Genomic DNA, 23,611 nt, shown 5'->3' with positions numbered 1-23,611 from the left:
GAATAAATATTTATAGAGACTGCAAGAATTACACAATATACAATTTTGAGCTCAAAATAAATTTATAAGAAATCCACAACGTAATCTATCTGGTAATACTTTCTCATCACTTCATTTGGCAAATTAAAACTGTCAAGTCACGAAACAATTAATACGATTGCTACTGCTCAGAACCGGCTATTAGAAAAGCTTTTCAACTATTTACAATAACCTAACCGACTAGACTAACATATTTAATGCTAATTCAACCGGTTTGCGTGCAATAGTCATATTTGTCCTTCCATAAATTCAATAAAACTGGAATGCGGTTGCTGTACAATTCGATTTTAATCGTTCACTTCGGATTCTTTGTAGACTGGCAGGAACATGTCGTCGTAGGAGATTTTGGCAAAAACGTCCTCGAAGATGCCACGAAATACTCCAGCGAAGATTTTCAGATTCTGGGGCTCCAGTTCGTTCCAGAACTCCACCCAGTGCTTGTTGAATACATGGTTTATGGCTATCGTGGCATCCGTGTTCTCCGCAAAAAAGTTGTCCAACCAGAACACCCAGCTTGAGATTAAAGCTCCTAATTAGTTATACTTCAAGGTTACATGTTAGGTCTCACCGATCCATGTTGACAAACGGATTCAGCTCGTAGATCTTCAAGTATCTCTTATTGTTCCGATACTCCATGATCACCTTCAGCTTAAGAACGAAGCGAAAGTTCTGGAAGTCCGAAAAGGATTCGCCGGTAGAGTTCATCTGAACGAGCCACGCCCTGCCCTCGGAGAAGTAGCTACCCTTGTGGATGAGACTGGGTATCCGGCCGTGAATCTCTATCAGACTGGAGGTGGGATTCTCGTCGAAGCCATTTACCTTAGTGATGGTCGTGTTCTCGAATCCATAGTTCACCTGCTCGTATAGAAAAAACTTGAGCCAGAAGGCTCCTACCCGATCATCGTCCCAGAACTTAGAGTCCTTTATGTCCACCACGTCGATGGGCTTAAGTCCCAGGGCAGGTATTCCTCTGGGGAACTTACGTATCAGCGCGTTCATAGACTTGACAATGCACTGCGAGTCTCCAAAGTTACATTTTGGGATTTCTTTGGCTGAGAGTTTTCAAATAATTGAAAATAAATGATCGTGATCACTTAAGACTACTTTAACAATCGTTACCTACGCAACATTTGAGCATTTATCGCCCCGAAAAACTGAAGGCCCAGTAAAGTAAATACCAAGTCGAGCATTTCTTTATATTATTTTCTAGTATTACTATTACACATCCAGTGCCGTCAAACGTCAATTCGCAATTGAAATTGTTTGCTGGAGGAACGTCGAAACCTGGTTATGAATCCATGTATCAGCTGCCTCTGTAACCGGTTATAAAGCTCTATTGATGTAATTTGAATTTTTAACTTGAAAAATATTCTATGCCACTTCCTTATCAAAGGTACAAAATGTAAAATAAGATTTTCCAAAGTTAGGGAGTATATATTTTAATTTTTACAAATAAGATGTTAATCGTTCACTTCTGAACCTTTGTAGACCGGCAGGAACATATCATCGTAGGAGATTTTCGCGAAAACATCCTCGAAGATACTACGAAATACACTGGCAAAGATTTTCAAATTCTTGGGCTCCAGTTCGTTCCACAACTCCACCCAGTACTTGTTGAAGACTTGGTTTATGGCTATTGTGGCATCCGTATTGTCCGCAAAAAAGTTATCTAACCAGAAAACCCACCTAGCGAATAAAACTTCTAGTTAGTTGTACTAGATGGTTAGTTGAATCAGTCCTCACCGATCCATGTTGACAAACGGAGTCAGCTCGTAGATCTTCAGATAGCGCTTGTTATTCCGGTACTCCATTATCACCTTCAGCTTGAGGACGAAGCGAAAGTTTTGGAAGTCTGATAAGGACTCGCCCGAAGAGTTTAGCCTGATGAGCGTAATCTTGGCTTCAGAGAAGTATCTACCCTTGTGGACGAGACTAGGTATACAGCCATGAATCTCTATCAAACTGGAGGTCGGATTCTCATCGAAGCCATTCACCTTTGTGATGGTCGTGTTCTCGAATCCGCAGTTCACCTGATTGTATAGGAAAGTATTTATCCAGAAGGCTCCTACTCGCTCGTCGTCCCAAAACTTTGAGTCCTCGATGTCCACCACGTCGATAGGTTTGAGACCCAGATCAGGTATTCCTCTGGGGAACTTTCGTATCAGCGCATTCATAGATCTGACGATACACTGCGAATCTCCAAACTTACATTTTGAAATTTCTTTGGCTGAAGGTTTCCAAATAATCGAAAACAAAAACTCGTAATCACCGAGATACTTATTTGATTTTTGTTACCTACGCAACATCTGAGCATTTATCGCCCCGAAAAACTGGAGGCCCAGCCAAGTGAGTATAAAGTCTCGCATTTTTTTAATTGTTTTACACATCCAATGCCTTCAACCGTCGATTCGCATTAGAATCTGTTTTGTGGAAGTACGATTGAAACCTGGTAATGTATCAGATGCCTTAAAACCGGTTAAAAGTTCTGTAGATGGCATTTGCATTTTCAACTTGAGCAATTTGTTACAAACTTTCAATATGATTTCCTTCTTAAATAAACAAAGACAATCGAGTGTTCTAAAATAAACAAATATTTCGTCAAGGAAGAGGATCCTTCCATAGGTGAAACACCAATTACAGCAATAGGTTTTTCACCTATGGAAGGTTCTTATGATTCCTTCTGGAAAATATCTAATAGAAGATATATTGTAATAATATTGTAAATTCCCTTAATGAAGACTATAAAAATTGAACTTGTTACTTTGCTAGTTACTGTTGATAGTCTAGTAATAGTGTGATAGTCTAGTAAAGCTTTCTAAAAGATCTATGCATTAACCTGATTTAATGACCCACAACTGAAAAAAATATTAACCGTTCCACATACCATATGTATTTAGAAACACAAATTATCTAGGTATTTCTATATTTATATTATTTTAAAAGTCTTTTTATAAACTTAACTACATTGTTATTCATTATTTCAATCCTCATCGGGCAGGAACAGGTCATCATAGGGCACATTGTGGAATAAATCGTCAATCATGCTCCGGAAAACGGTTTCAAATAAGCGCAGGATTCCCGGCTCTAGTTCATTCCAGAACTCTACCCAATTGTGATTGAATAAATTATTGATCGCAATGGTCAAATCAAAGTTATCCGGAAAGAAGTCATCCAGCCACATAATCCAGCTAAGAGATAAATAATTTTTAACAGATTTTAAACAAAGTTTGTCTTTAAGATAAAATCCAACTCACCGTTCTAGCCGGATATTTGGCACCAATTCATATATCCTAATATATCGCTTATTGTTTCTGTATTCCGTCCGGACTTTCAGGGTCAAATCGAACTCGAAGTTGAGGAAGTCGGAGCTGGATGTGCCTGTTGAATTGATCTCCACAAACCATAGCATCCTGCCCTTGGCCTTATAATCTCCTTTGTAGGTCAGCCGGGGTATCTTTCCATGGATTTCAATTTTGGTGGAGGTGGGATCACGATCGAAGCCCCGAATCTGGGTTATTGTGGTATTCTCGAAGCCGAGGTTGATTTGGTTGAGAAGCTCGAAGCTGTACCAGGCACCACCCACCTGCGAATCATTTACCAGCAGCCAATCCTTGACGGGCAAAACATCGAAAGGTTTGAGATTCAACTCCGGAATTCCCTTGGGATAGTTTTTCAACAGAGCATTGGCTGATTCCATCAGGCACTTGCCATCGCCGTAATGACATTTTTTTATATTTGAAGCTAAAATGTAAAAATTAATAGAATGTTCAAATATAATTCTATTAAAAACTATTACGGAAAGCTTGGCCCAAAATGCCCACAAAAAGTTGAAACCCAATCAAAAGATAGTTCAAAAGATCCATTTTACAGAAACTTAACCCGCAAGATCTCCGGCAGTACGATGCACTGGCATATTCGATGCCAACTGCTTGATCCGCTAAACAATTTGTATTAAGTCGGAGCATTTACAAGGAAATCAAAAACCCGCTGCCATTATCATAACAAGTTCTCTGTGAGACTACATGCAATATAATCACTGAGGAAAAACAATTAAATCTTACAGCATTATTGACTTTAAAATAAAAGTATTGTCTATTAAACCAAAGTTTATTCTTAACGAATCAGTCTTGAAAATACTAATTAAAATCAGTCTTAAAAAATAACTAATTTTTAGTCCTTATTAATACTATAAAATAGATTCCTTTTACAAAAGTTTGGTTCAGTGCTTTAATAAATTAAAGCCTAGATTTACTTTACAATTAGCATTACCTGATCTAACTCTAAAATAAAACAACATTACTACATCGCAAAGCTTTTGAGCTACTAGAGCTTTATAGAGTTTTTATTATTATATCAAAAAATAATATCAAATTATAAATACATTGTTAATGGTATATTTTAAACTTATCAAAAAACTATAATCTATAAAAATAGATCTTTGTAGGGAATCGCAGATAAAACGGTATTAATTCGCCTGATAAACTCGAGCTTCAACTCAGCCGTTACTTGTGGTTCGAAGTCCACCCAGTACTCCTTCCAATTTTTATTTATCCATTCATTGACGATAACATTCAGATCTGTATTGCTCACAAACAAATTTTGTATGTCCTGTATCCAACTGAAAATTGGTTTTAAGCAAAAATACACAAAACATTTCATGGAATACATACCGATCTATTTCAATTCTCAAGTCCAGATTGTAAATCTTCACGAAGCCTTCTTTTTCAGGTGAGAGCGAGAATTTTGTAATGAACCGAAAGTTCTGAAAGTCGCCATCTGCCTCACCCGATGCATTCACATGTAAGCTAAGAAATTTCGATAAGAACTCGAAGTGAAGTTTGGACCGCAAGCTGGGAGTCCTTCCGTGAATCTCCACCTGGGATCGGGAAGGGTCTGTCTTAAAACCACGGATTCGGGAGATAGTAACATTTTCGATTCCATAAACCCAATGATTAGTCAGAAACCACTTAAACCAGAGGGATCCATTGGGATCACCCGCACCAAGCTCACTGTTCTTGCCTTTAAAAACGTTTAAAGGTGGCAGTGAGAGTTCCGGAACACCTGTTTTTCCATAACGCTTGATCACAGCATTACTGGTTCGCAGGAGGCACTTTTCATCCTCATAACGACACTTTTGAATATCCGGAGCTGATGGAATTTTGCAAAACAATAAAGTATTCGCATAAATTTTATCAACAATCAAGTCTTACGTAATTGATTGCCTCCAATTATTTGAACAACTAGTGCGAGACATATCCACCTCAGATGCATTACGATCACTGATAATCGTTGCAGGTTCTACAGCTCTCTATATTTTATAGATTCTGAGCTTTAACTGGCTTGATAAACTTCTAAGTGAATAAATCGGTGAATCACCTAAATTAATTGTTGCATTTTAAGGGAAGAAGTTTATTTATAAGGAGCAGCTTTCGGCTTTGATTTTGATCTTTTTTTTCTATCTTTTATCTTTTTATACTATCTAGTTACCAACTAATTTTCGTGATGGGCTAGTAACTGTCTGTTTAATTATTCAAATCATCTACTTTTTACTTTTTATCCCTTACACCCACGCCAATACTTGACATCGGATATCAGATTTAATAAGTGATTCTAATAGAGCTTCATTAACAGCATCTGGTGAGAATTTTCACTTTCAATTAGCGAACTAGTCTGCTATTAATATTAAATGGCAGATATTAATATCAAATTTAAAAAACTTTGTTTTTATCGATTTTTGAACCAAACAATTTTTAATTAAATATTACATTTAGGAGAGTAATGAACTCCTGTTACCAGTGGCGGATTTAAGGAAAAAGGCCCAGTGGGCAAAATTTTTTCAGGGTACATTGAATGGTATTTTGAAGGGTACAGCCCAGAAAATTCGACAAAAAATCTTAAAAATATTTTGTTCCCAGATTTTGATGCAGATTTATAAAGAATCGATCCACAAATCGTTTAAAGTATTCCGCTCCAGAATCGGATGAATATTTCCTAAGATATGGCCTACGCAGTGGGTCATATGGGGCTCCCCATGCATTTTGCACATTTTGAAGGGGACAGCCCAGAAAATTTGACAAAAAATCTTTAAAATATTTTGTTTCCAGATTTTGATGCAGATTTATGGAGAATCGATTCACAAATCGTTTATAGTATTCCGCTCAAGAATCGGATGAATATTTCCTAAGATATGGCCTACGCAGTGGGTCATATGGGGCTCCCCATGCATTTTGCACATTTTGAAGGGGACAGCCCAGAAAATTTGACAAAAAATCTTAAAAATATTTTGTTTCCAGATTTTGATGCAGATTTATGGAGAATCGATCCACAAATCGTTTATAGTATTCCGTTCAAGAATCGGATGAATATTTCCTAAGATATGACCTACGCAGTGGGTCATATGGGGCTCCCCATGCATTTTGCACATTTTGAAGGGGACAGCCCAGAAAATTTGACAAACAATCTTTAAAATATTTTGTTTCCAGATTTTGATGCAGATTTATGAAGAATCGATCCACAAATCGTTTAAGGTATTCCGTTCAAGAATCGGATGAATATTTCCTAAGATATGGCCTTCGCAGTGGGTCATACGGGGCTCCCCATGCATTTTGCACATTTTGAAGGGGACAGCCCAGAAAATTTGGCAAAAAATCTTTAAAATATTTTGTTCCCAGATTTTGATGCAGATTTGTGGAAAAGAAATCGAAGGTGTAACTTTCAGCACGAGGGGCCCTGAAAGCCTTTCGTCGGGGGGGCCCAGTGGGCAAGCGCGCCTTTGCCCACCTGTTAAATCCGCCACTGCCTGTTACAGAACCAGTCTTTCAAAATTCTAAAAAAAAAACTGGTCAGCTTTCTGAAAAAAATTCCTTTTTAAAAGTCTGTTAAAGTCAAGATGAATTTTACAATTAGCATTACCTGATCTTAGCACTAAAATACAACTTCAATACAAAGCTTTTGGGCTACGAGAGCATTGTAGAATGTTTATTATTATAGCGAAAAATAGCAAACGAGCAAATTAAATATATGTTAGACTTTGAAGTTATCAAAACTCTAGAAATTATAGAAATAGATCTTTGTAGGGAATCGCTGAGAAAATGGAATTTAATCGCTTAGTAAATTCGAGCTTCATCTCAGCCGTTACTTGTGGTTCGAAGTCCACCCAGTACTCCTTCTAATTTTTATTTATCTATTGATTGACGATAATAGTCAGATCTGTATTGCTCATAAACAAATTTTGTATGTCCTGTATCCAACTGAAAATTGGTTTTAAGCAAAAATACCCAAAAACTTTTATAAAATGAATACCGATCTATTTCAATTTCAATTCTATTTTAGTTCTCAGCATATGAAATTTTAATTATACATTTCCCCAACATATTATTTTAAAATTGTTCAGCTTTTTCAAACTTTTGCAAACAAATGATATATATCGCTTAAGAGTGCGATATTTTATTGGTTGGTATTTTTATCGATAAGCCTATCGGCAGCTAGAACTATCGCTGTAATAGTACGGCTGTCACATCACTAGGCCTGACAGCACTGCCTAAAAGAAAACACTGGGACACAGGAACAACAAATACAAGCGCTGACGATTTCGCACCAATTTGTTAGTGCCACGACTGCCGATCAGGCTAATCCCATCGTCACACCGGTGCAGCCTCCTTAATGACGACGATGTTAACGATCCGTATTGGCAGCTGGTCAGTGGATCGAAGCTAAGGGACTATGCAACGGACAGCGTGCGGTGGCTGCAGCAGTGACTCCCCTAAGCATATACTAATCCAAGGATAGTGTCCAACTCAACAAGGACCCTCTCAACATCCAGCCATGCTGCTGGTACGGCAGCTGTTCGGTGCTTCGCCCAATTCATGGGCCAGCGCCCTTAAACTTTTCGTCCTTGCCTGGGTGGCACTGGTGTACGTGTTCGTGGTAAAACTGACGAACACCCAGGGACAGCAGGCGGCCGGCGAGAGCGAGCTAAATGCCCGAAAGATCAACCAGGCGCTGCAAATGCTGGAGCACACACGCCAGCGCAACGAGGAGCTCAAGCAGCTCATCGACGAGCTGATGAGGTAAGTGTTAGGCTGGCGACTTGGCAGTGGAATGACAAAAGATAGTCTTGATAGTCTTCCGATTGGAATAGCGGTCTTTAAAGGAAAGAAACAAACAGGAAGAACCTTAAAAAGTCATAGATTCTTGACCATTCAGGACACTTTGCTCGTATTTCTGTATTTTTGCTTCCTTTCATTCTATTCACGGTACAAGGCATATCTAGGAAATCCATTAGCACTGCACTAAGAACAGGAAACATATGGCAAAAAACTATTTTTTGTTTAAAATTTATTGCTTTTAATGTTAAACAGATGGAATAAAAGGCAGTTCATGTATAAATGCATCTGTTTCGTGGCTATAAATGTTTTGATTCGAACTTTTTCCTTAAAAACAAGCTGAAGCGGTCATTGAACTCTGTGAGGGCAAATAAGATCAATTAGCTTAATTAGGAGTTATGGTTTTCCCTTTTCACTTAACAGTTTGGAAATTGAATTCACAGTTTCATTAAAAACTTTAGTTGCATTTTATCACAAATTTGTATCAAAGTTTGGAGGCGGATACCCCGCCAAAAGACCGTGTTTAGTAATTTCGAAAAATAATGGAAAACGTAAATGGCACTCGCCATTTGAGAGTCGCGACTGAGTTAAAACTGTCGTGCAGTGTCGTGGTTAATTATTCATGCCACGCCAACAGATTACATACGATAAGCTGCTTACTCACCCAATCCGCCATGTTATGTGCGTGTTCTCCACTTCCAGCGATCAACTGGACAAACAGAGTGCCCTAAAGCTCGTCCAGCGGCTAGAAAATGATGCCCAAAACACAAAGAACTCGGCGGACGGAATCGGACCCGAACCGGAGGCATTGTTTGAGTCGGCGCCCGCGGATTTGCGAGGGTGGAACAACGTGGCCGAGGCGGCGCCCAACGATATTGTGGACGTGGGGGAGCATGGCGAGATAGAGCCGAGTCTAGAGTACGAGTTCACCCGCCGTCGCATCCAGACGAATATCGGCGAGATCTGGAACTTTTTTAGCAGCGAGCTAGGCAAGGTACGCAAGGCGGTGGCCGCCGGGCACAGTAACTCTGATCTGGAGGAGACCATCAACCAGGTGCTGTTGCAGGGCGCCGAGCACAAACGGTCGCTCCTGAGCGACATGGACCGCTTGCGGCGGTCGGATGGCTATGAGGCTTGGCGCCACAGAGAGGCCAAAGAGCTCAGCGACCTGGTGCAGCGCCGGTTGCACCATCTGCAGAATCCGAAGGACTGCCAAAATGCCCGCAAGCTGGTCTGCAAGCTAAACAAGGTATGAAATGAAAGAGTTATCCTGATTCATTTATCTATTCTTTATTATCCAAGCACATCCATAATTATGCTTATTATAACTTAACTAATCCTTCAATCCTTTACTTCCAGGGCTGTGGCTATGGATGTCAACTGCATCACGTAGTCTACTGCTTTATCGTGGCCTACGCCACTGAAAGGACGCTGATTCTGAAATCCCGCGGCTGGCGCTACCACAAAGGCGGCTGGGAGGAAGTTTTCCAGCCGGTCTCCAATAGCTGTCATGATGCGGGCACCGCCAACACGTACAACTGGCCCGGCAAGCCGAACACCCAGGTGCTGGTCCTGCCTATTATTGACTCGCTAATGCCGCGACCCCCGTACCTGCCGCTCGCCGTGCCCGAAGACTTGGCACCGCGTCTGAAGCGCTTACACGGCGACCCAATTGTCTGGTGGGTCGGCCAGTTCCTCAAATATCTGCTCCGTCCGCAGACAACGACGCGGGACTTTCTTACCTCCGGGATGCGAAACTTGGGATGGGAACGTCCCATTGTCGGGTGAGTAAGATCCTTTAAGAAGGAAGAAGGAAGTATTATGTTGCTATTGTGACTTCTATTTCTCCAGCGTTCATGTGCGTCGCACGGACAAGGTTGGCACTGAGGCGGCTTGCCACAGCGTCGATGAATATATGACCCATGTGGAGGATTACTATCGCACACTGGAGGTGAACGGAACGAGCGTCACGCGTCGCATCTTTCTCGCCTCGGACGATGCCCTGGTGATTGAGGAGGCGCGACGGAAGTATCCGGAGTACCAGATCATTGGCGATCCAGAGGTGGCACGCATGGCATCTGTTTCCACGCGCTACACGGACACATCGCTGAACGGTATCATCCTGGACATACACCTGCTCTCGATGTCCGACCACTTGGTGTGCACCTTCTCGTCGCAGGTTTGCCGCGTCGCCTACGAGATCATGCAAACGATGTACCCGGATGCGGCAAACCGCTTCAAGTCGCTGGACGACATATACTACTACGGAGGTCAGAACGCGCACAATCGCCGCGTCGTCATCGCCCACAAGCCCCGTTCGCACGAGGATCTGCAGCTGCGCGTCGGCGACCTTGTTTCCGTGGCCGGAAATCATTGGGACGGCAATTCCAAAGGGAAGAACACGCGCACTAATCAAGTCGGTCTGTTCCCATCCTTTAAAGTGGAGGAGAAAGTGGACACCGCCAAGTTACCGCTCTATCCTGGCGTTTAGTTCGATATATATATATTTATATAGAATGAAAAAGAACCCAGTTGGTCGGTTAGCCCGCCATGTTGTTGATTGAATCTGTGAATCTATGAATCTCTTTAGCCGCATTCCACCCGGTATCCTACGCCGCCCGGTGCCCTTCGGTTCAGCATTTCCAGAATCTCAACCAGATATATCTCTAGCTCTATAATATGTCTCGAATAATTATCGTATGTTCCGTTCTTTTGTGCTTCTTCGTGTACGTCTAGATTTTTACGCCCTGGATCCGATTCTGATTCTGCATTTGTACAAGTCTTTTATTATTTATAAGTCGAAAGCCGAAGAAATTATGTTGACAAGAATACACATAAAAACAAAGAAACAAAGTATATATACAAATAATTATATATAGGAGTGCATGTAGGTTCACTAAGCGCAATATAGTCTATCACCTGTAAAATAGTTGAAAACGATATGAGAACGTAAAAACAAAATCTGATTACTTCAATAGCAAAAGGAATAAATAAAAATGTTTTAAAAAGAACCCACAGTGTGCTTTGTACAAGGCCGGTCTTAACTTATTCGTTATCCGCAACGTTTAACATATCCTGGATCAGGATCCAGCTTGTGAACTTCTCTGGATTGCTCTGCGATCAGCGCTTCAAAGGGTGCCACTATGAAACTTCCCTCTTTTTCCACTACGTTACTTTGGCAAATAAATCCCCATTTCCCCATTTAAGACTTCTAGAATCTAGATGCTCTAATCAAAGAATGGTGTTCCTTTTTGGAATCGGATACAAATTGGAGGAACTATGAGTCTCAAAAGATGGCCAAATGGGGAAGATCGGAAATTGATAATTTTTAAGGGGGATTATTTGAAAAATTTTTAAAATATTAAAAAACTAAATTAGGGGATTGTTTTAAATAAGGGGCAAAACATCGAAGGGTTTGAGATTCAACTCCGGAATTCCCTTGGAGTAGTTTTTCAAGAGAGCATTGGCTGATTCCATCAGGCACTTGCCATCGCCGTAACGACATTTTTTCTATTGGAAGCTAAGATGTAAAATTTAATTGGCTTTTCAGGGTTAATTCTATCCATTTTACAGAAACTTAATCCGCAAGATCTCCGACAGTACGATGCACTGGAATATTCGATGCCAACTGCTCTATTCGCTAAACAATTTGTATGAAGTCGGAGCATTTACAAGGAAATCAAAAACCCGCTGCCATTATCATAACAAGTTCTCTATGAGACTACATGCAATATAATCACTGAGGAAAAACAAATAAATCTTACAGCATTATTGACTTTAAAATAAAAGTGTTGTCTTTTAAACTAAAGTTTATTCTAAAAGATAAAAAACAGTCTTACAAAATACTAATTCCACTGAATAGTTTCCTTACAAAGCAATTTTAAAAAATAGATTCCTTTTACAAAAGTTTGGTTCAGTGCTTTAATAAATAAAAGCCTAGCAATACCTGATCTAACTCTAAAATAAAACTACATAGCAAGGCTTTTGGGATACTAGGGCTTAGTAGAATGCTTATTATTATAGCAAAAAATATCATATGAGCAAATTATAAATACATTGTTAATGAAAGACTTTAAAGTTATTAAAACACTAGAAATTATAGAAATAGATCTTTGTAGGGAATCGCTGAGAAAATGGAATTTAATCGCTTAGTAAATTCGAGCTTCATCTCAGCCGTTACTTGTGGTTCGAAGTCCACCCAGTACTCCTTCCAATTTTTATTTATCCATTCATTGACGATAACAGTCAGATCTGTATTGCTCACAAACAAATTTTGTATGTCCTGTATCCAACTGAAAATAGGTTTTAAGCAAAAATACACAAAACATTTCATGAAATACATACCGATCTATTTCAATTCTCAAGTCCAGATTGTAAATCTTCACGAAGCCTTCTTTCTCAGGTGAGAAGGAGAATTTTGTAATGAACCGAAAGTTCTGAAAGTCGGAATCGCCCTCACCCGATGCATTCACATTTAAGGTAAGAAATTTCGATAAGAACTCGAAGTGAACTTTGGACCGCAAGCTGGGTGCCCTTCCATGAATCTCCACCTGGGATCGGCCGGGATCTGGATGGAATCCCCGGATCCGGGAGAGAGTAATGTTTTCGGTGCCATAAACCCAATGATTAGTCAGTATCCACTTAAACCAGAGGGATCCGTTGGGATCACCTCCTTCAAGTTCACCGTTCCTCACTTTTAAAACGTTTAAAGGTGGCAGTGAGAGTTCCGGAAGACCTGTTTTTCCATACCGCTTGATCAGGGCATTACTGGTTCGCAGGAGGCACTTTTCATCCTCATAACGACACTTTTGAACATCCGGAGCTGATGGAATTTTTCAAAACAATACAGTATTCGCATAGATTTTATAAACAATCCGCACTTACGTAATTGATTGCCTCCTATTATTTGAAAAACTAGTGCGAGACATATCCACCTCAGATGCATTACGCTCACTGATAATCGTTGCAGGTTCTACAGATCTCTTTATTTTATAGATTCTGAGCTTTAACTGGCTTGACTAGTTTCTAACTGAATCAGTAAGTGAATCACAGACCTCAATTGTTGCACTTTTAGGGGAGAAATTCATTTTTGGGGAGCAGCTTCCGGTTTTTATTTGTATAATGTTTCAAAAAGACTTAAAGTCCAGATGATTATATTTTATCTAGTTATCGACTAATCTTTATAATGGACTAGTAACTGTCTGTTAATTTTTGCAAATCACATAATTACTTTTGATCACTTACACCCACTGCCATACTTGACGTCGAATATAAGATTTTAATAATGATTCTAGTAGAGCTTCATTAAGAGTCTGTTCTTATAATTTTCACTTTCAATTAGCGAATAAATTAGCCATTAAACATGCAGCTATTAATTCCGAATGTTGTAACCGCAATTAAAATATTTAAACTAGTTTAAAAACTTTATTTTTATTAATTTTTGTACACAACAATTTTTTATTAAATAATTACATTTAGGAGAGTAATGAACTCCTGTTGGACCTTTAGTGTTACTCAAAACGTGCATGTATAAAGAGTAGGAGTTCCTAATTAAAATATTAAAAAATAAATAGGGAATTCAAAAAATTTAAAAGTTTTTGCTAAATTATTTCGCACACACACACAGTTAATATAAAAAGAGACACAATTTTTAGGCAAATTTTTACAGGAAGATTTACACACGATTAGACAATTGATGTGGTTCGATTTACGCTCACTTAATTTCACAGCCTTACTATTAAGAGACTTTATAATTACTTGATTTAATTAAAAGTGCATTTGATAAGTGATAATTTTGACGATACTCATGGCTTTCTATGTCTCTCTGCGCTTATTTTGATATTAGTAGTGTTCATTTCCGTTTTCGATTTCTTTTTTTTTTGGTATGCGTTTATGTTAGAAAGTAGTTATTGTGTTACACTGATCCCAGGTCCTCTTGGAGAACCCCTCAAGAATAGAGTATACCCGAAGCAACAACGAGCGCCAGTCCATTTTTCGGGAGACCCTTGCCGAAAAACTTTGCCACACGGCGTCCGCTGTTGGGCGGTTTGTTACGGCGGCGGCATTCACGGTACCGATTCGAATGCCACCGCTAGCTGATTACCAGATGGTGTCCCTCGGACCTGGCCTCCAGATTGCTGCTGGGGCATCCTAGCTCGTTGTTGTTGCTGTTGGTGAAACAAACCTCCTCACTGCCATCGGAATCAGTGCAGCACAGTAATGGCTACGCATCCTCACCGTCGATGGCGTCCGGTTCTTGGTCGCCGTTTGTGGCAATTCTGGAAGTTCAAGTGGAAGTTATGGATGAAATTTTCATAAATGGATGGTGATTGATGAGTGCTTGGATGAGGTACAACTCTCTCGTAAAGCTAAGGGACTACTAGCGACTTGAAAGGTAAATCAGGGGTTTTTAAGAGGGGTAAGAGCATGGAGCGTACTGACTTTATAATTAAAAACATAGTAAAGGATTATATAGGCATAAATATTAATCCGAATTAATATTTGTTCCAATCAAGGAGATACAAAAATTAAATAAAAATCTAAAATCAACAACGATGCTTAATAAATAAAAAGTTTATAAAAATGGAATTTCTATCAAGGCTGTTAAGGAACTTTATAAAGTTTAATTTGGTCACGTTTGTTTATAGAATCAGATTTAGTGATTAGGCAACCATATTTAAAATTTCATGTACAGGTAAATATATTTCATTTATGCATATATTTTTTTGCAGCAATTTCAAATTAAAAAAACAATAAATTCTAAAAATTAGCATGCACATTTACATAAATGGTACTACTAAAAATAGTATTACAAAACCCCAGTTTCTACATATTTTATAACAAACATATTAAGTTATAAAAGTAAAGATATAATACAAATTTAAACAAAATAAAAGTTTATATAAAAAATTAGTTTTTAAGTCATATATTAAAAATGTCTACAGCAAATAAATAACACTGGAAGCTAATAAAATCCACAATCAGAAGGTTTACACAAAAAGTTATCAAAAAACATAAAATGTACAAAGTCCCAAAAATAAAAACACAAAAAACAAATTAAAAGCAAACAAATAAAAAACCACCAACAAAGACTAAAACGAATATTCGTATTTATTATTTTCTGGTAGGGGAAATAAAAGTTCTTGGAGAATTTATTTATTTCTAAAGTTAATAAATAGTCTAAAAAATATACAAACACAGAAACTTTCAAGTACATCATTATTTATACAAGTATCAAGTATTGGAATATCAACAACGTCCATTGTGAAAAGAAGTACGTACAATTTGTCTAATAAATAAACTAGTTTGTTTAAAATCATCTAAGAAAAATACTTAAATATCTTGATCTAAGTAGGACGATAATAAATTCTTTACCACATTTACAGAAAGCTCAAATCTTAGTTTAGAATTACGGAAAAGGCACTTAAGACTATCTTAGTTGGCTTCGTTGGGTGAGATTCTGGATTGGATTCTGTATGGGATTTCTGGGGGCTCCATTGTCGTTAAGTGTCAGCTCGCTATATACATTTTAAGCAGGAGGATCCGATCCAGAACGGTAGATAACGTCGATGTGGCCCGAACAAAGAGAAAAAATCAGTTTTGACCAGCACACACTACTTATTTGGACGCAGCACATTTTGTCCAGAATATTTTATCAAAATAATTTTTATCAAAAATGGATTTTATTTAATTTTTATTTTCGAATTATTCGGTCAGTCATGGCACGAGTCTGTTAATCGATTATAATTTGGAAAACTCAAGTTTATCTTATGTTCCATTGAAACTTTGCATATTATGGGCAATTCTTTGGAAATCGATTTTGTTCAAGTTGGTTTTTAAATTTTTCGAAATTAATTTTCAAATTGTTTGTATAAATGCCAAAAAATCCATTTCCGAGGTGTACGAGTGCGTGTATATTTGTTTGTTTGATTGTGTCAATTTAGAATATTTTTTTAGAATATCGGTTTTTTTTTTAGCCACAAATGAATGGAAAACATCAATCAATCCGATTGGGAGGGTATAGTTGTTGTTACAGTAGACACCGAGTATAAGATCAGGGTGGAGATGGTGCAATATATTTTATTTTATTGGTGAACACACAGATATAGACAGAGGATACAGAGGGTTTCCGAAAAACATATAATAAAAGAGAAATGACATTTTTTATTTAGAAAGTTTAGTAGGTAGAGTGTAAAAAATGAGCCACGTCCGATGTGCTGTGATGCCCAAAACCAATAAATAAACCAAAATCCATATCAAATAAACTAAAAGTAGCCTATAACTAAGCTAATAATATAATCTTAATGTTTAAAATCGGGTATATCCTTTGGTAATCCATATTTGAATCCAGTTTGCGTTGGACATCTCGAGGCACTTGTGGCCAGAACCAATTAACAATAAATTAAAAGACTTTCGAGTAATACTTATTGATAAATGCAATCTTTATTTAACATGCTAAGCGCCAGAGCCTTATGAGCACATAATACCCATTGCCCGATAAAGCAATCTGTGCAGACTTACTTATTATCTATAGGAGCCCATTGCTGATGGGTAAATGCTTTCAATGTACAATCGTAGAAACCCTAGAGACATGCCTTAATATTAATAGAATGTTGCATAGATCCTACTAGTTAGGTACTTATTAGTTAGGTAGTTTGTTGATTAGTTAGTGGTGTTAGGAGCGTGATTTAGTGTTAATATCACAAGGGTATGTGTGGGGGTGTTTTGAGGAGCTTGGCCTGTGTAATTAGTTATTCAGTTAGGCACTTTCTCCGAGACGGTATCGAGACCTTTCACCGTGTTAGTAGCTGATTCGCCTACAACTAAGGTTACATCACTGTGAAGAATCAAGAGAAGAGAGAGCATAGCGAGATACGATTCGGGACTTTAGTTGAGGTTTAGAGTTAATAACCAAAAGATAATTATTAGAAGAATTAGGAAGAAAGAAGGAAGAAAGAGAAAGTAAAGCTTGGCAGAAGGGGTTTTGGTTAGAAAAGAGGGTTAGATGCGGGTAGAAATTAAATCACAAGCCGAGGATTCTAATAGATAGATCGAGATTACAGATCGAGAGAGTTGTGCAGAGTTGTGTGTGTTGTGGAGGTGTATGGTGATGTGCTGGGGCGAACTTATTCCGAAACATACCTGGCATACGTCGAGTTGGCGTTCTTTATCGAAAAGCTGTTCTGGCTTGGCAACACAAACCGCTGCACCCACTGTAAAATAGAGAACACCACTTGAGTACCACTAGATGAAGTCGTCTGCCCTAAGCCCCAAAAGCCTCACAGAAGCGTATGCTGACGGTCACGTAATTTGATAAAGTCAGTCCACTGATGGCCCTATCAGTGATGCTTTAAAATGTGTCAACACGGTCGCCCAATTTGTGATTTGTTAAGCCCTATTGATAAGTGCCGCCAAGAACCCGAATACTTACCCGACTATTCATCAGACGTTGATTGCCCATGCAGGCGGCCATATGTATAACAAGGTACAGGTTAAAGAGTATATACAGAACGGCAAATATACCTGAAATTAGGAGACAAATAGTATAAACTAGAATACTTAAAGTGAATGCAATGTTAAACTCACAAACTAGAGCCAGCAGGCCGCCTTCTATCTGCATATTCTCCACCTGAACAATCACAAAGTACAAATTAACGCCAATCACCACAATGGTGAGCAATATGGAAACGATTTTGTTGCCCCTGAAATATCAATCAATTGAAATACAAGCGAAATCAATCAGCTGGCAAGCTGGGAATGTATCACTTACAGTCCATTGACGAACTCGCCCATTATGGCGGCACACGATGTGAACGCAATGGTGGGAATGGCGGCAAATGGCAGCTGAAGCGACATCACAGCATTCAGAATATCATTCATGTGGGTTAGGTCGTCCATTTTGCTGAACATGGCCAGGCAGAAGGTGGGAATAATGGCAATGCATCGCGTGACCAGCACGCGGCACCAGCGCGGCCACTGCAGGTTGAGGAATCCCTCCATCGAGAACTGACCAGCATAGGTGCCCGTCATCGTAGAGCTCTGACCAGCGGCCAAGATACCTACGCCCCAGATGTACATGGCCACGGCGCCAAAGGTGCAGCCCAAAAAGAGACCACCCTTGTACAAATCAGCATCGATGATGTCCGTTCCATTGTTGCTGTCCACAAAGGACATTTTGGCATCTTCGTACATCGATTTATCGGCGCACATCTCCACCTATAATTAAGGACACAGATAAGCATAAATAGGTTGGATTAAATAGACTAACCCTGTACTTACCACATCATTGTTGGTCTTTCCGTACATTCCATGAGCAAAGACGGCCACCACGAAGAGATTAATGATGAAAGACACAAACAGGGCCACCGATGCCTCTATGAAGAAGTAAAAGTTCGCCTCGCTCACTTTTTTCGGCTGGCGACGATCAACATCGCGGGACTATCAAAAGATCTTTCATAAATACATATTCTTTAGTCTAGAGTATTTATAAATATATCACCTTAACTAAGGCAGAGTGCAGGTAGAGATTATGGGGCATAATCACAGCACCGACCACTCCCACCGCCTGCAGTAGCACACTTGAGTCGCAGTTGGAGCACCAGGGCACAAACATACCCTCCAGAACCTCGCCTTGATTGGGTGCTGAGACAATGTACTAAAATAGAGATCACGAAAAATGCATTAAAATAAGTTTATTTGAATAGAAAACAAAGGAAACAATCAGTAGAAGTAGCAAAAAAATCCCAAGATTCCCCTAAAACTTGATAAATGGTATTACGCGCCGATAAATAAGTACGCAGAAATAAATTCCCCTAACTCTCACAGGCCCCCATTGGTGATTAAAAAAATCCCCACGGATAATTGTAAAGTACTTCATTATATAACCAAAAAAGATAAGGTATTGTGGTGGTATTGTTTGCCACATCTGGAACTGGAACTGTTTGTCATATCCGGCAGCATCATGTGCCCGGTGCCACCCACAGATCACATAGTATTGCTCTTAAAAATGTGCAAGTGCAGCTTATCTAATCGTCTGCGTCTCCGTCTGGGACAGACAACTCAAGTACAATTACTTATTATTATCTGGGCTGTAAACATGCCGGCGCAGTAGATTTACGCGAAAAAAAATGGGCTGGTTTAAGGGTGGCGATGATATCGAGAGAACGCCCCTGCCAAATGACAATTTGCCATTTTAGAGCTCGTCACGAAACACCAAACGTCGCCAGAAACAAATTAGTTGGATTCTTTGGTTATGGCATTCTCGAAACAATTGTCTAAACAAATTTCATTTGCGCCTGTCGCTTTTAATGCCCTAAGTACGGGGATTTTTCGAAATTTTTGGTGGATTACTTGCAATAGTGTCAGGGGGGCTTTCGATCGGGGCTTACCTCATAGCCAAATGAGACAGCCATAATGGTGATGAGCGAGCCGAACAGAAACTCCAGCTTGCGTAGACCGTACTTGTCCAGAAACAGGAACGTGAACGTGTCAACAATGGTGATCAGCACGCCACCCCACAAAGGCACTCTGCAAATAAAAAAAATGAATAAAAAGTGGGGAAATCACACAGAGTGTTCTGGGAATTTTAATTCTGCTGCTTGTTCAACTTACACTTTATTGGAGAGCAAATATATGGCAATGGCAGTACCGATGACCTCCTGCATGTCGGACCCAATGATGGCTATCTCGATCATTATCCAAAGGATCCAGCGGGGGAATCGTTTGTACTGCCGGTAGCACATCTCAGCCAGATGAAGGCCAGTCACCACTCCCAATCTGCAAGAAGAATATGGTGTAAAGTCTTATTTTTATGGAAGAAAATCCCAGTTCACCTTGCAGCCAAGCGTTGCATGAGCAGACCCAAAACGGTGGCCCAGAGTAAGACCCACAAGATCTTGTATTTGGCCGCCGCACCCGACTGCATATCGGATTCAATGTTGCCGGGATCCAGATATGCAATCGACATGAGAAAACCGGGTCCCGTGAAGGCCCACAGCTTACGAAAACTGAAACGAACCTGTGAAATAAAGTTAAATTAATTTATAATTAATTATATTTAATATAGTACTTACATTTGTCCTATCATCGTCTGGTATGAGGACCTTTTCGTCACTGAAATAGGCCTGCTTGGCGGCGGGTTTTAGATAGGTCGTCTCATTGAGAATCTGTTGATGATTGCTTCTCTGACTGCCACCTGTTCCATTGGACCCTGCAGGACCATCGCCACCGGCACCAGGCTCCATGTTATTGTGGTAAGCCTCATTCGAAGACATTCTTCAAAGACAACCTGAAACAGAGCAATAATAATATATTAGACTAGATTAAAAAGTGTTTGCTTTCTGATTGTTCCACCTGCCATGATAATAATTCTCACAATTTGCATTTAATTGTGCATCTCTCAATTAGCATTATCATAATACTCACAAAAAAACAAAAGAATTTAGCACCTCATACTGAGATTAATAATTGTTGTGAGTTCCCGGAAAGTGCGTGGCAAAAATAAAAAATAATATTGTATACGTTTATAGTTTGAAAAGCACTTGTGGCTGACTGGGGACCCGGGATTGAGCTGATAACACCACTATAACGCAAATGGACTTCATTCTATGTAATCAGCAAGTATGCGGGACAATATGGCATACAGATGAGGAAGTAAGCCCGAGCTGGCTATGAATCATATTTGTGGAGGAATCAGGCTTGTGGCAGCAATTGAAACATTCCAATACAAAATTTAGCAAAACGAATAATTGCACACGACACTCGTTGTTGTGTAAAGCAAAGTCCATTTAATAATTATTTAAGTATTTTTTAAATAACAACGAATTCAACACAAAAATACGAGTCTATTGACCTGCCTCGTTGTTTGCTTTTTTTTTTTGGATATTGTTGATGTGATAAAAAAATGATTACAAGTGCATTTTAAATGCGAAGCCTGAGCATGGTTGGTTGGAAATACCGCCAAGTGGCTCACCTTGACAAGGCTGCCCCAGTGCCACTGAAGCGATATATATGTGTTTATACATCCGATGTGGTGCTACTTTCCACATCGCTTCATCGTTGACAGATAAAACCAGATGAAGACAAAGAGCCGGAGAGCATCGATCGGTGTCTAATTATGTACGGCACCTGATCGAATCGGGCAAGCCAAGTTGGTCCAGTCGAGGCGCCATTGATGGCGATTTAATGGCCATCTTGTAAGGAAAAGTGTCACAAGCAGTCAGAAGCCAAGTTAAACACATCAAGTAGAGTTATATCTCTCGAAGCATGTACTGTTTACCCAGTTGGCTGGCACTCCCCGAACCCAAACCCGTACAGATAACCTATATCAGCGACGTGTTCTGCCAGCGGAAGGTTTTTTTTGCTTGAAATTGTAACACTTTTTTTGTTGGTGATTGCCCAAATCAGTGATCATAAATTTAAATAATTATTAAGGGTTATTTGTGTCTTTTAAATGAAAATTTTGTCGCTTTTTGTCCATTGACATTGTCCTCCTCGAAAATTGGATTCATTTATATATTTTTAGGTATATAAGTGCTTAAATATTGCGCAGTCTGCAAATAAAAACCATTTCAATATTTTTTCGACTGAAACAACACACACTTGACAACAAAAGTTTTTCTAAACAAAGATAACAGCAATTTGAAAATATAATAACAATAATTATTCCACTTATCAGCAGTAGGGCTATTTGGGAAAAAACAGATTGGCGCACGGCACGATCGGATCAGGTTTTGGAGTTCCATTTTAAGTAAAAAACTAAATCTAATTAGAGATTCTAACTAAAAACAAGATCAATATTTGATTAAACTTGATAATGTTTTTGATTTGTTGGGACTTTAGCTTTAGCTGGCATACAAGATAGCCTTATCTTTTATGAAACTGACCCCTTGTTGGGGGATTTAGAAGTGTGAAATGGGAAAAACTTAGTCAACAACAATTTATTTTGGATTTAAAAACAAAAACATATACATATGGCTCCCCCAGGTCCGTCTCTTTGCCGGTGAGAGTGAAAGAGAGGTAGGGAGAACTGGGGGAGACCATCTCTGTTTGGGATGATGGCCCCACGTTTTATTTCTTTACTTTTTTTGTTAAAAGCACACACCTGCGTGCGCACTCACACCAACACGGTAAAAAACACGATTTATTGAAGATGAACACCCCAATGCAAACTTGGCCACGAAATAATTGATTGAAATTCCTTTAGAAAGGCTTACTTGCAGAGCAGCTGGCAGTCGGGAGGAATTAATTAATCGATCAGAATCGAAGCCTGCGCCTTTATTATATCACACAGAACGAAAAGAAGCGGCGACTCGGCACTTATTACTGCTTATAAATGCATTTTCCGAGCATTTCACCTGCCCGCGGACCAATTTACACGAATTCGGTGACGTTGTGGCGAAAACGAGAAACGAAAAAAACGGAAACAAAACGGGTAAAAAACGGCAGCACAGCGTATAGCGTATGCTTTGGCTTCCAATTGTTGACTTAGTTAACGACAATTGACGCGCGACGTGACAGGCAATTATTTCTCAGACTCGGACGCTTTTGTTTATTAATTTTTCTCGCTCTCCGACCAATATTATTCTTGCTGGATTGTAATCAGCTGGTGGCAGTGTGGCCGTATAAGTCTAATATTATCTTCCTATAAAATACTCTTTACTGATCTGGCAACGCTTTTTATAATTTCAGTTATATTTATTTTAAAATTTTGATTACTTTAAAAAAAAATCTTTAATATATTTTTTTAAAACCAAAACTTATTTTTTAATTTTGTAATTTTATACTTCTGTATACCTTATAGGCTAATTAAATTTAAATAGCCAAAAAGTCGTACGCCCCTTCCCAACGCGACGAGAGCTAATGAATGCCTATTTTGTTTCGCAGTTGCGGCTATTTATTCAAATATGTTTTACTGATAACTAAAAAAGAAGAGAGAAAAAAGGCTTTGTTCTCTTTGTGTTCGATAGTGGGGGATTTTTTGATAAAAACTCGGGGGAACTTTGAGCGTAAAATTCAAAGTTGGCGTTAGAAATACCGGTTTCGCACGTGGCCTCGCCATTCTCTCCGACTCTCCTGCACTCTCTTATCATTTTAACCGCATGATACCGTTAATAGGCAATGTACGTAGACTGTTACTAGTTCTAATTCGATGACAGCGATCACAATTAAATATTTTCCACGTTGACATTAACACGCACACTTTATCGTAATGCCCATGCAGAAATTAAATATATAAATCAACTTTATCGGTAAAATTTTCGATTTTGTCTTGACACTTTGCGTCGATTCCAATCACGGTAAATCTTATCAAGAACAGCGGCTTCTTTTTGGATGTCCATCAAATTTACAATACTCTCTGGGGTACTTTTTTTTTCTCGAAAACTAACTAATCAGCCAAACGAAGTTCGTTCCTTTGTCTTCCAGCAGTTGTAATTCATATAAAATTTATGATTCATTCTCCCTTAAAG

General features: G+C 39.1%; 7 protein-coding genes across 13 annotated transcripts; 1 reads left to right on the top strand and 6 right to left on the bottom strand.

Annotated features, from left to right (window-relative positions):
* Positions 1-88: 88 nt before the first annotated feature.
* On the bottom strand, positions 89-2,369 carry LOC108129337 (protein takeout-like). 4 transcript variants are annotated; one of them, XM_043211992.2, is made up of 3 exons: positions 2,335-2,369; positions 608-1,091; positions 89-552 (listed from the first exon to the last, which is right to left on the bottom strand). In XM_043211992.2, exons 1-3 carry the CDS (start codon positions 2,351-2,353, stop codon positions 327-329), a joined length of 729 nt encoding a protein of 242 aa, XP_043067927.1. In that variant the 5' UTR covers positions 2,354-2,369; the 3' UTR covers positions 89-326. The 4 variants fall into 4 exon arrangements, with proteins under 4 accessions (XP_043067927.1, XP_043067928.1, XP_070138049.1 ...); XM_043211993.2 differs by having other exon boundaries at positions 2,339-2,349; XM_070281948.1 differs by lacking the exon at positions 2,335-2,369 and adding an exon at positions 1,163-1,329.
* On the bottom strand, positions 1,473-2,380 carry LOC138926748 (circadian clock-controlled protein daywake-like). The gene is made up of 3 exons (XM_070281950.1): positions 2,335-2,380; positions 1,783-2,266; positions 1,473-1,725 (listed from the first exon to the last, which is right to left on the bottom strand). Exons 1-3 carry the CDS (start codon positions 2,351-2,353, stop codon positions 1,500-1,502), a joined length of 729 nt encoding a protein of 242 aa, XP_070138051.1. The 5' UTR covers positions 2,354-2,380; the 3' UTR covers positions 1,473-1,499.
* A 565-nt stretch (positions 2,381-2,945) lies between these two features.
* On the bottom strand, positions 2,946-3,953 carry LOC108129417 (protein takeout-like). Its single transcript, XM_017247398.3, has 3 exons — positions 3,836-3,953; positions 3,294-3,780; positions 2,946-3,227 (listed from the first exon to the last, which is right to left on the bottom strand). Exons 1-3 carry the CDS (start codon positions 3,900-3,902, stop codon positions 3,020-3,022), a joined length of 762 nt encoding a protein of 253 aa, XP_017102887.2. The 5' UTR covers positions 3,903-3,953; the 3' UTR covers positions 2,946-3,019.
* A 386-nt stretch (positions 3,954-4,339) lies between these two features.
* Positions 4,340-5,311, bottom strand: LOC108129432 (uncharacterized). Its single transcript, XM_070281610.1, has 3 exons — positions 5,250-5,311; positions 4,710-5,187; positions 4,340-4,657 (listed from the first exon to the last, which is right to left on the bottom strand). Exons 1-3 carry the CDS (start codon positions 5,308-5,310, stop codon positions 4,462-4,464), a joined length of 735 nt encoding a protein of 244 aa, XP_070137711.1. The 5' UTR covers position 5,311; the 3' UTR covers positions 4,340-4,461.
* A 2,236-nt stretch (positions 5,312-7,547) lies between these two features.
* On the top strand, positions 7,548-11,155 carry LOC108129893 (alpha-(1,6)-fucosyltransferase). The gene is made up of 4 exons (XM_017248182.3): positions 7,548-8,108; positions 8,847-9,393; positions 9,504-9,928; positions 9,996-11,155. The coding sequence occupies exons 1-4, from the start codon at positions 7,864-7,866 to the stop codon at positions 10,633-10,635; spliced, it is 1,857 nt and encodes a 618-aa protein (XP_017103671.2). The 5' UTR covers positions 7,548-7,863; the 3' UTR covers positions 10,636-11,155.
* Positions 11,156-12,204: 1,049 nt separating this feature from the next.
* Positions 12,205-13,100, bottom strand: LOC108129894 (protein takeout-like). Its single transcript, XM_017248184.3, has 3 exons — positions 13,029-13,100; positions 12,489-12,966; positions 12,205-12,436 (listed from the first exon to the last, which is right to left on the bottom strand). The coding sequence occupies exons 1-3, from the start codon at positions 13,087-13,089 to the stop codon at positions 12,241-12,243; spliced, it is 735 nt and encodes a 244-aa protein (XP_017103673.2). The 5' UTR covers positions 13,090-13,100; the 3' UTR covers positions 12,205-12,240.
* Positions 13,101-13,730: 630 nt separating this feature from the next.
* On the bottom strand, positions 13,731-22,776 carry Mvl (solute carrier family member malvolio). Of its 4 annotated transcripts, none has more exons than XM_017248070.3 (12): positions 22,358-22,775; positions 20,216-20,430; positions 19,976-20,160; positions 19,755-19,919; positions 19,532-19,670; positions 18,643-18,798; positions 18,423-18,581; positions 17,914-18,359; positions 17,730-17,845; positions 17,575-17,666; positions 17,286-17,356; positions 13,731-14,422 (listed from the first exon to the last, which is right to left on the bottom strand). In XM_017248070.3, exons 2-12 carry the CDS (start codon positions 20,414-20,416, stop codon positions 14,368-14,370), a joined length of 1,785 nt encoding a protein of 594 aa, XP_017103559.2. In that variant the 5' UTR covers positions 20,417-20,430; positions 22,358-22,775; the 3' UTR covers positions 13,731-14,367. The 4 variants fall into 4 exon arrangements, with proteins under 4 accessions (XP_017103559.2, XP_017103557.2, XP_017103560.2 ...); XM_017248068.3 differs by lacking the exon at positions 13,731-14,422 and adding an exon at positions 15,409-15,661 and having other exon boundaries at positions 22,358-22,776; XM_017248071.3 differs by lacking the exon at positions 13,731-14,422 and adding an exon at positions 15,897-15,948 and having other exon boundaries at positions 22,358-22,776.
* Between the last annotated feature and the right edge of the window lie 835 nt (positions 22,777-23,611).

This window comes from Drosophila bipectinata, chromosome 3R (assembly GCF_030179905.1).
Source record: "Drosophila bipectinata strain 14024-0381.07 chromosome 3R, DbipHiC1v2, whole genome shotgun sequence".
In the NCBI taxonomy this organism is placed as follows: domain Eukaryota; kingdom Metazoa; phylum Arthropoda; class Insecta; order Diptera; family Drosophilidae; genus Drosophila; species Drosophila bipectinata.
Note: the sequence above shows the minus strand (reverse complement) of the source record. Positions and strands in the feature narration are given on the sequence as shown.

What these genes read in the sequence shown, in the direction of transcription:
- LOC108129337 (XM_070281948.1), bottom strand. Translation starts at nt 1,229, where the DNA reads ATGCTCGACTTGGTATTTACTTTACTGGGCCTTCAGTTTTTCGGGGCG. An exon ending in GATAAATGCTCAAATGTTGC is followed by an intron (nt 1,092 to 1,162) that starts GTAGGTAACGAT and finishes GAAAACTCTCAG; the next exon opens with CCAAAGAAATCCCAAAATGT. An exon ending in CCGTTTGTCAACATGGATCG is followed by an intron (nt 553 to 607) that starts GTGAGACCTAAC and finishes TTTAATCTCAAG; the next exon opens with CTGGGTGTTCTGGTTGGACA.
- LOC138926748 (XM_070281950.1), bottom strand. An exon ending in CCGTTTGTCAACATGGATCG is followed by an intron (nt 1,726 to 1,782) that starts GTGAGGACTGAT and finishes TTTATTCGCTAG; the next exon opens with GTGGGTTTTCTGGTTAGATA.
- LOC108129417 (XM_017247398.3), bottom strand. Translation starts at nt 3,902, where the DNA reads ATGGATCTTTTGAACTATCTTTTGATTGGGTTTCAACTTTTTGTGGGC. An exon ending in CATTTTGGGCCAAGCTTTCC is followed by an intron (nt 3,781 to 3,835) that starts GTAATAGTTTTT and finishes TTTACATTTTAG; the next exon opens with CTTCAAATATAAAAAAATGT. An exon ending in CCAAATATCCGGCTAGAACG is followed by an intron (nt 3,228 to 3,293) that starts GTGAGTTGGATT and finishes TTTATCTCTTAG; the next exon opens with CTGGATTATGTGGCTGGATG.
- LOC108129432 (XM_070281610.1), bottom strand. Translation starts at nt 5,310, where the DNA reads ATGCATCTGAGGTGGATATGTCTCGCACTAGTTGTTCAAATAATTGGA. An exon ending in AATTGGAGGCAATCAATTAC is followed by an intron (nt 5,188 to 5,249) that starts GTAAGACTTGAT and finishes AAATTCCATCAG; the next exon opens with CTCCGGATATTCAAAAGTGT. An exon ending in TTGAGAATTGAAATAGATCG is followed by an intron (nt 4,658 to 4,709) that starts GTATGTATTCCA and finishes ACCAATTTTCAG; the next exon opens with TTGGATACAGGACATACAAA.
- LOC108129893 (XM_017248182.3), top strand. Translation starts at nt 7,864, where the DNA reads ATGCTGCTGGTACGGCAGCTGTTCGGTGCTTCGCCCAATTCATGGGCC. An exon ending in TGGTCTGCAAGCTAAACAAG is followed by an intron (nt 9,394 to 9,503) that starts GTATGAAATGAA and finishes CTTTACTTCCAG; the next exon opens with GGCTGTGGCTATGGATGTCA. An exon ending in TGGGAACGTCCCATTGTCGG is followed by an intron (nt 9,929 to 9,995) that starts GTGAGTAAGATC and finishes CTATTTCTCCAG; the next exon opens with CGTTCATGTGCGTCGCACGG.
- LOC108129894 (XM_017248184.3), bottom strand. Translation starts at nt 13,089, where the DNA reads ATGCATCTGAGGTGGATATGTCTCGCACTAGTTTTTCAAATAATAGGA. An exon ending in AATAGGAGGCAATCAATTAC is followed by an intron (nt 12,967 to 13,028) that starts GTAAGTGCGGAT and finishes AAATTCCATCAG; the next exon opens with CTCCGGATGTTCAAAAGTGT. An exon ending in TTGAGAATTGAAATAGATCG is followed by an intron (nt 12,437 to 12,488) that starts GTATGTATTTCA and finishes ACCTATTTTCAG; the next exon opens with TTGGATACAGGACATACAAA.
- Mvl (XM_017248068.3), bottom strand. Translation starts at nt 20,416, where the DNA reads ATGTCTTCGAATGAGGCTTACCACAATAACATGGAGCCTGGTGCCGGT. An exon ending in CAGACGATGATAGGACAAAT is followed by an intron (nt 20,161 to 20,215) that starts GTAAGTACTATA and finishes TTTATTTCACAG; the next exon opens with GTTCGTTTCAGTTTTCGTAA. An exon ending in TATTTGCTCTCCAATAAAGT is followed by an intron (nt 19,671 to 19,754) that starts GTAAGTTGAACA and finishes TTTTATTTGCAG; the next exon opens with AGTGCCTTTGTGGGGTGGCG.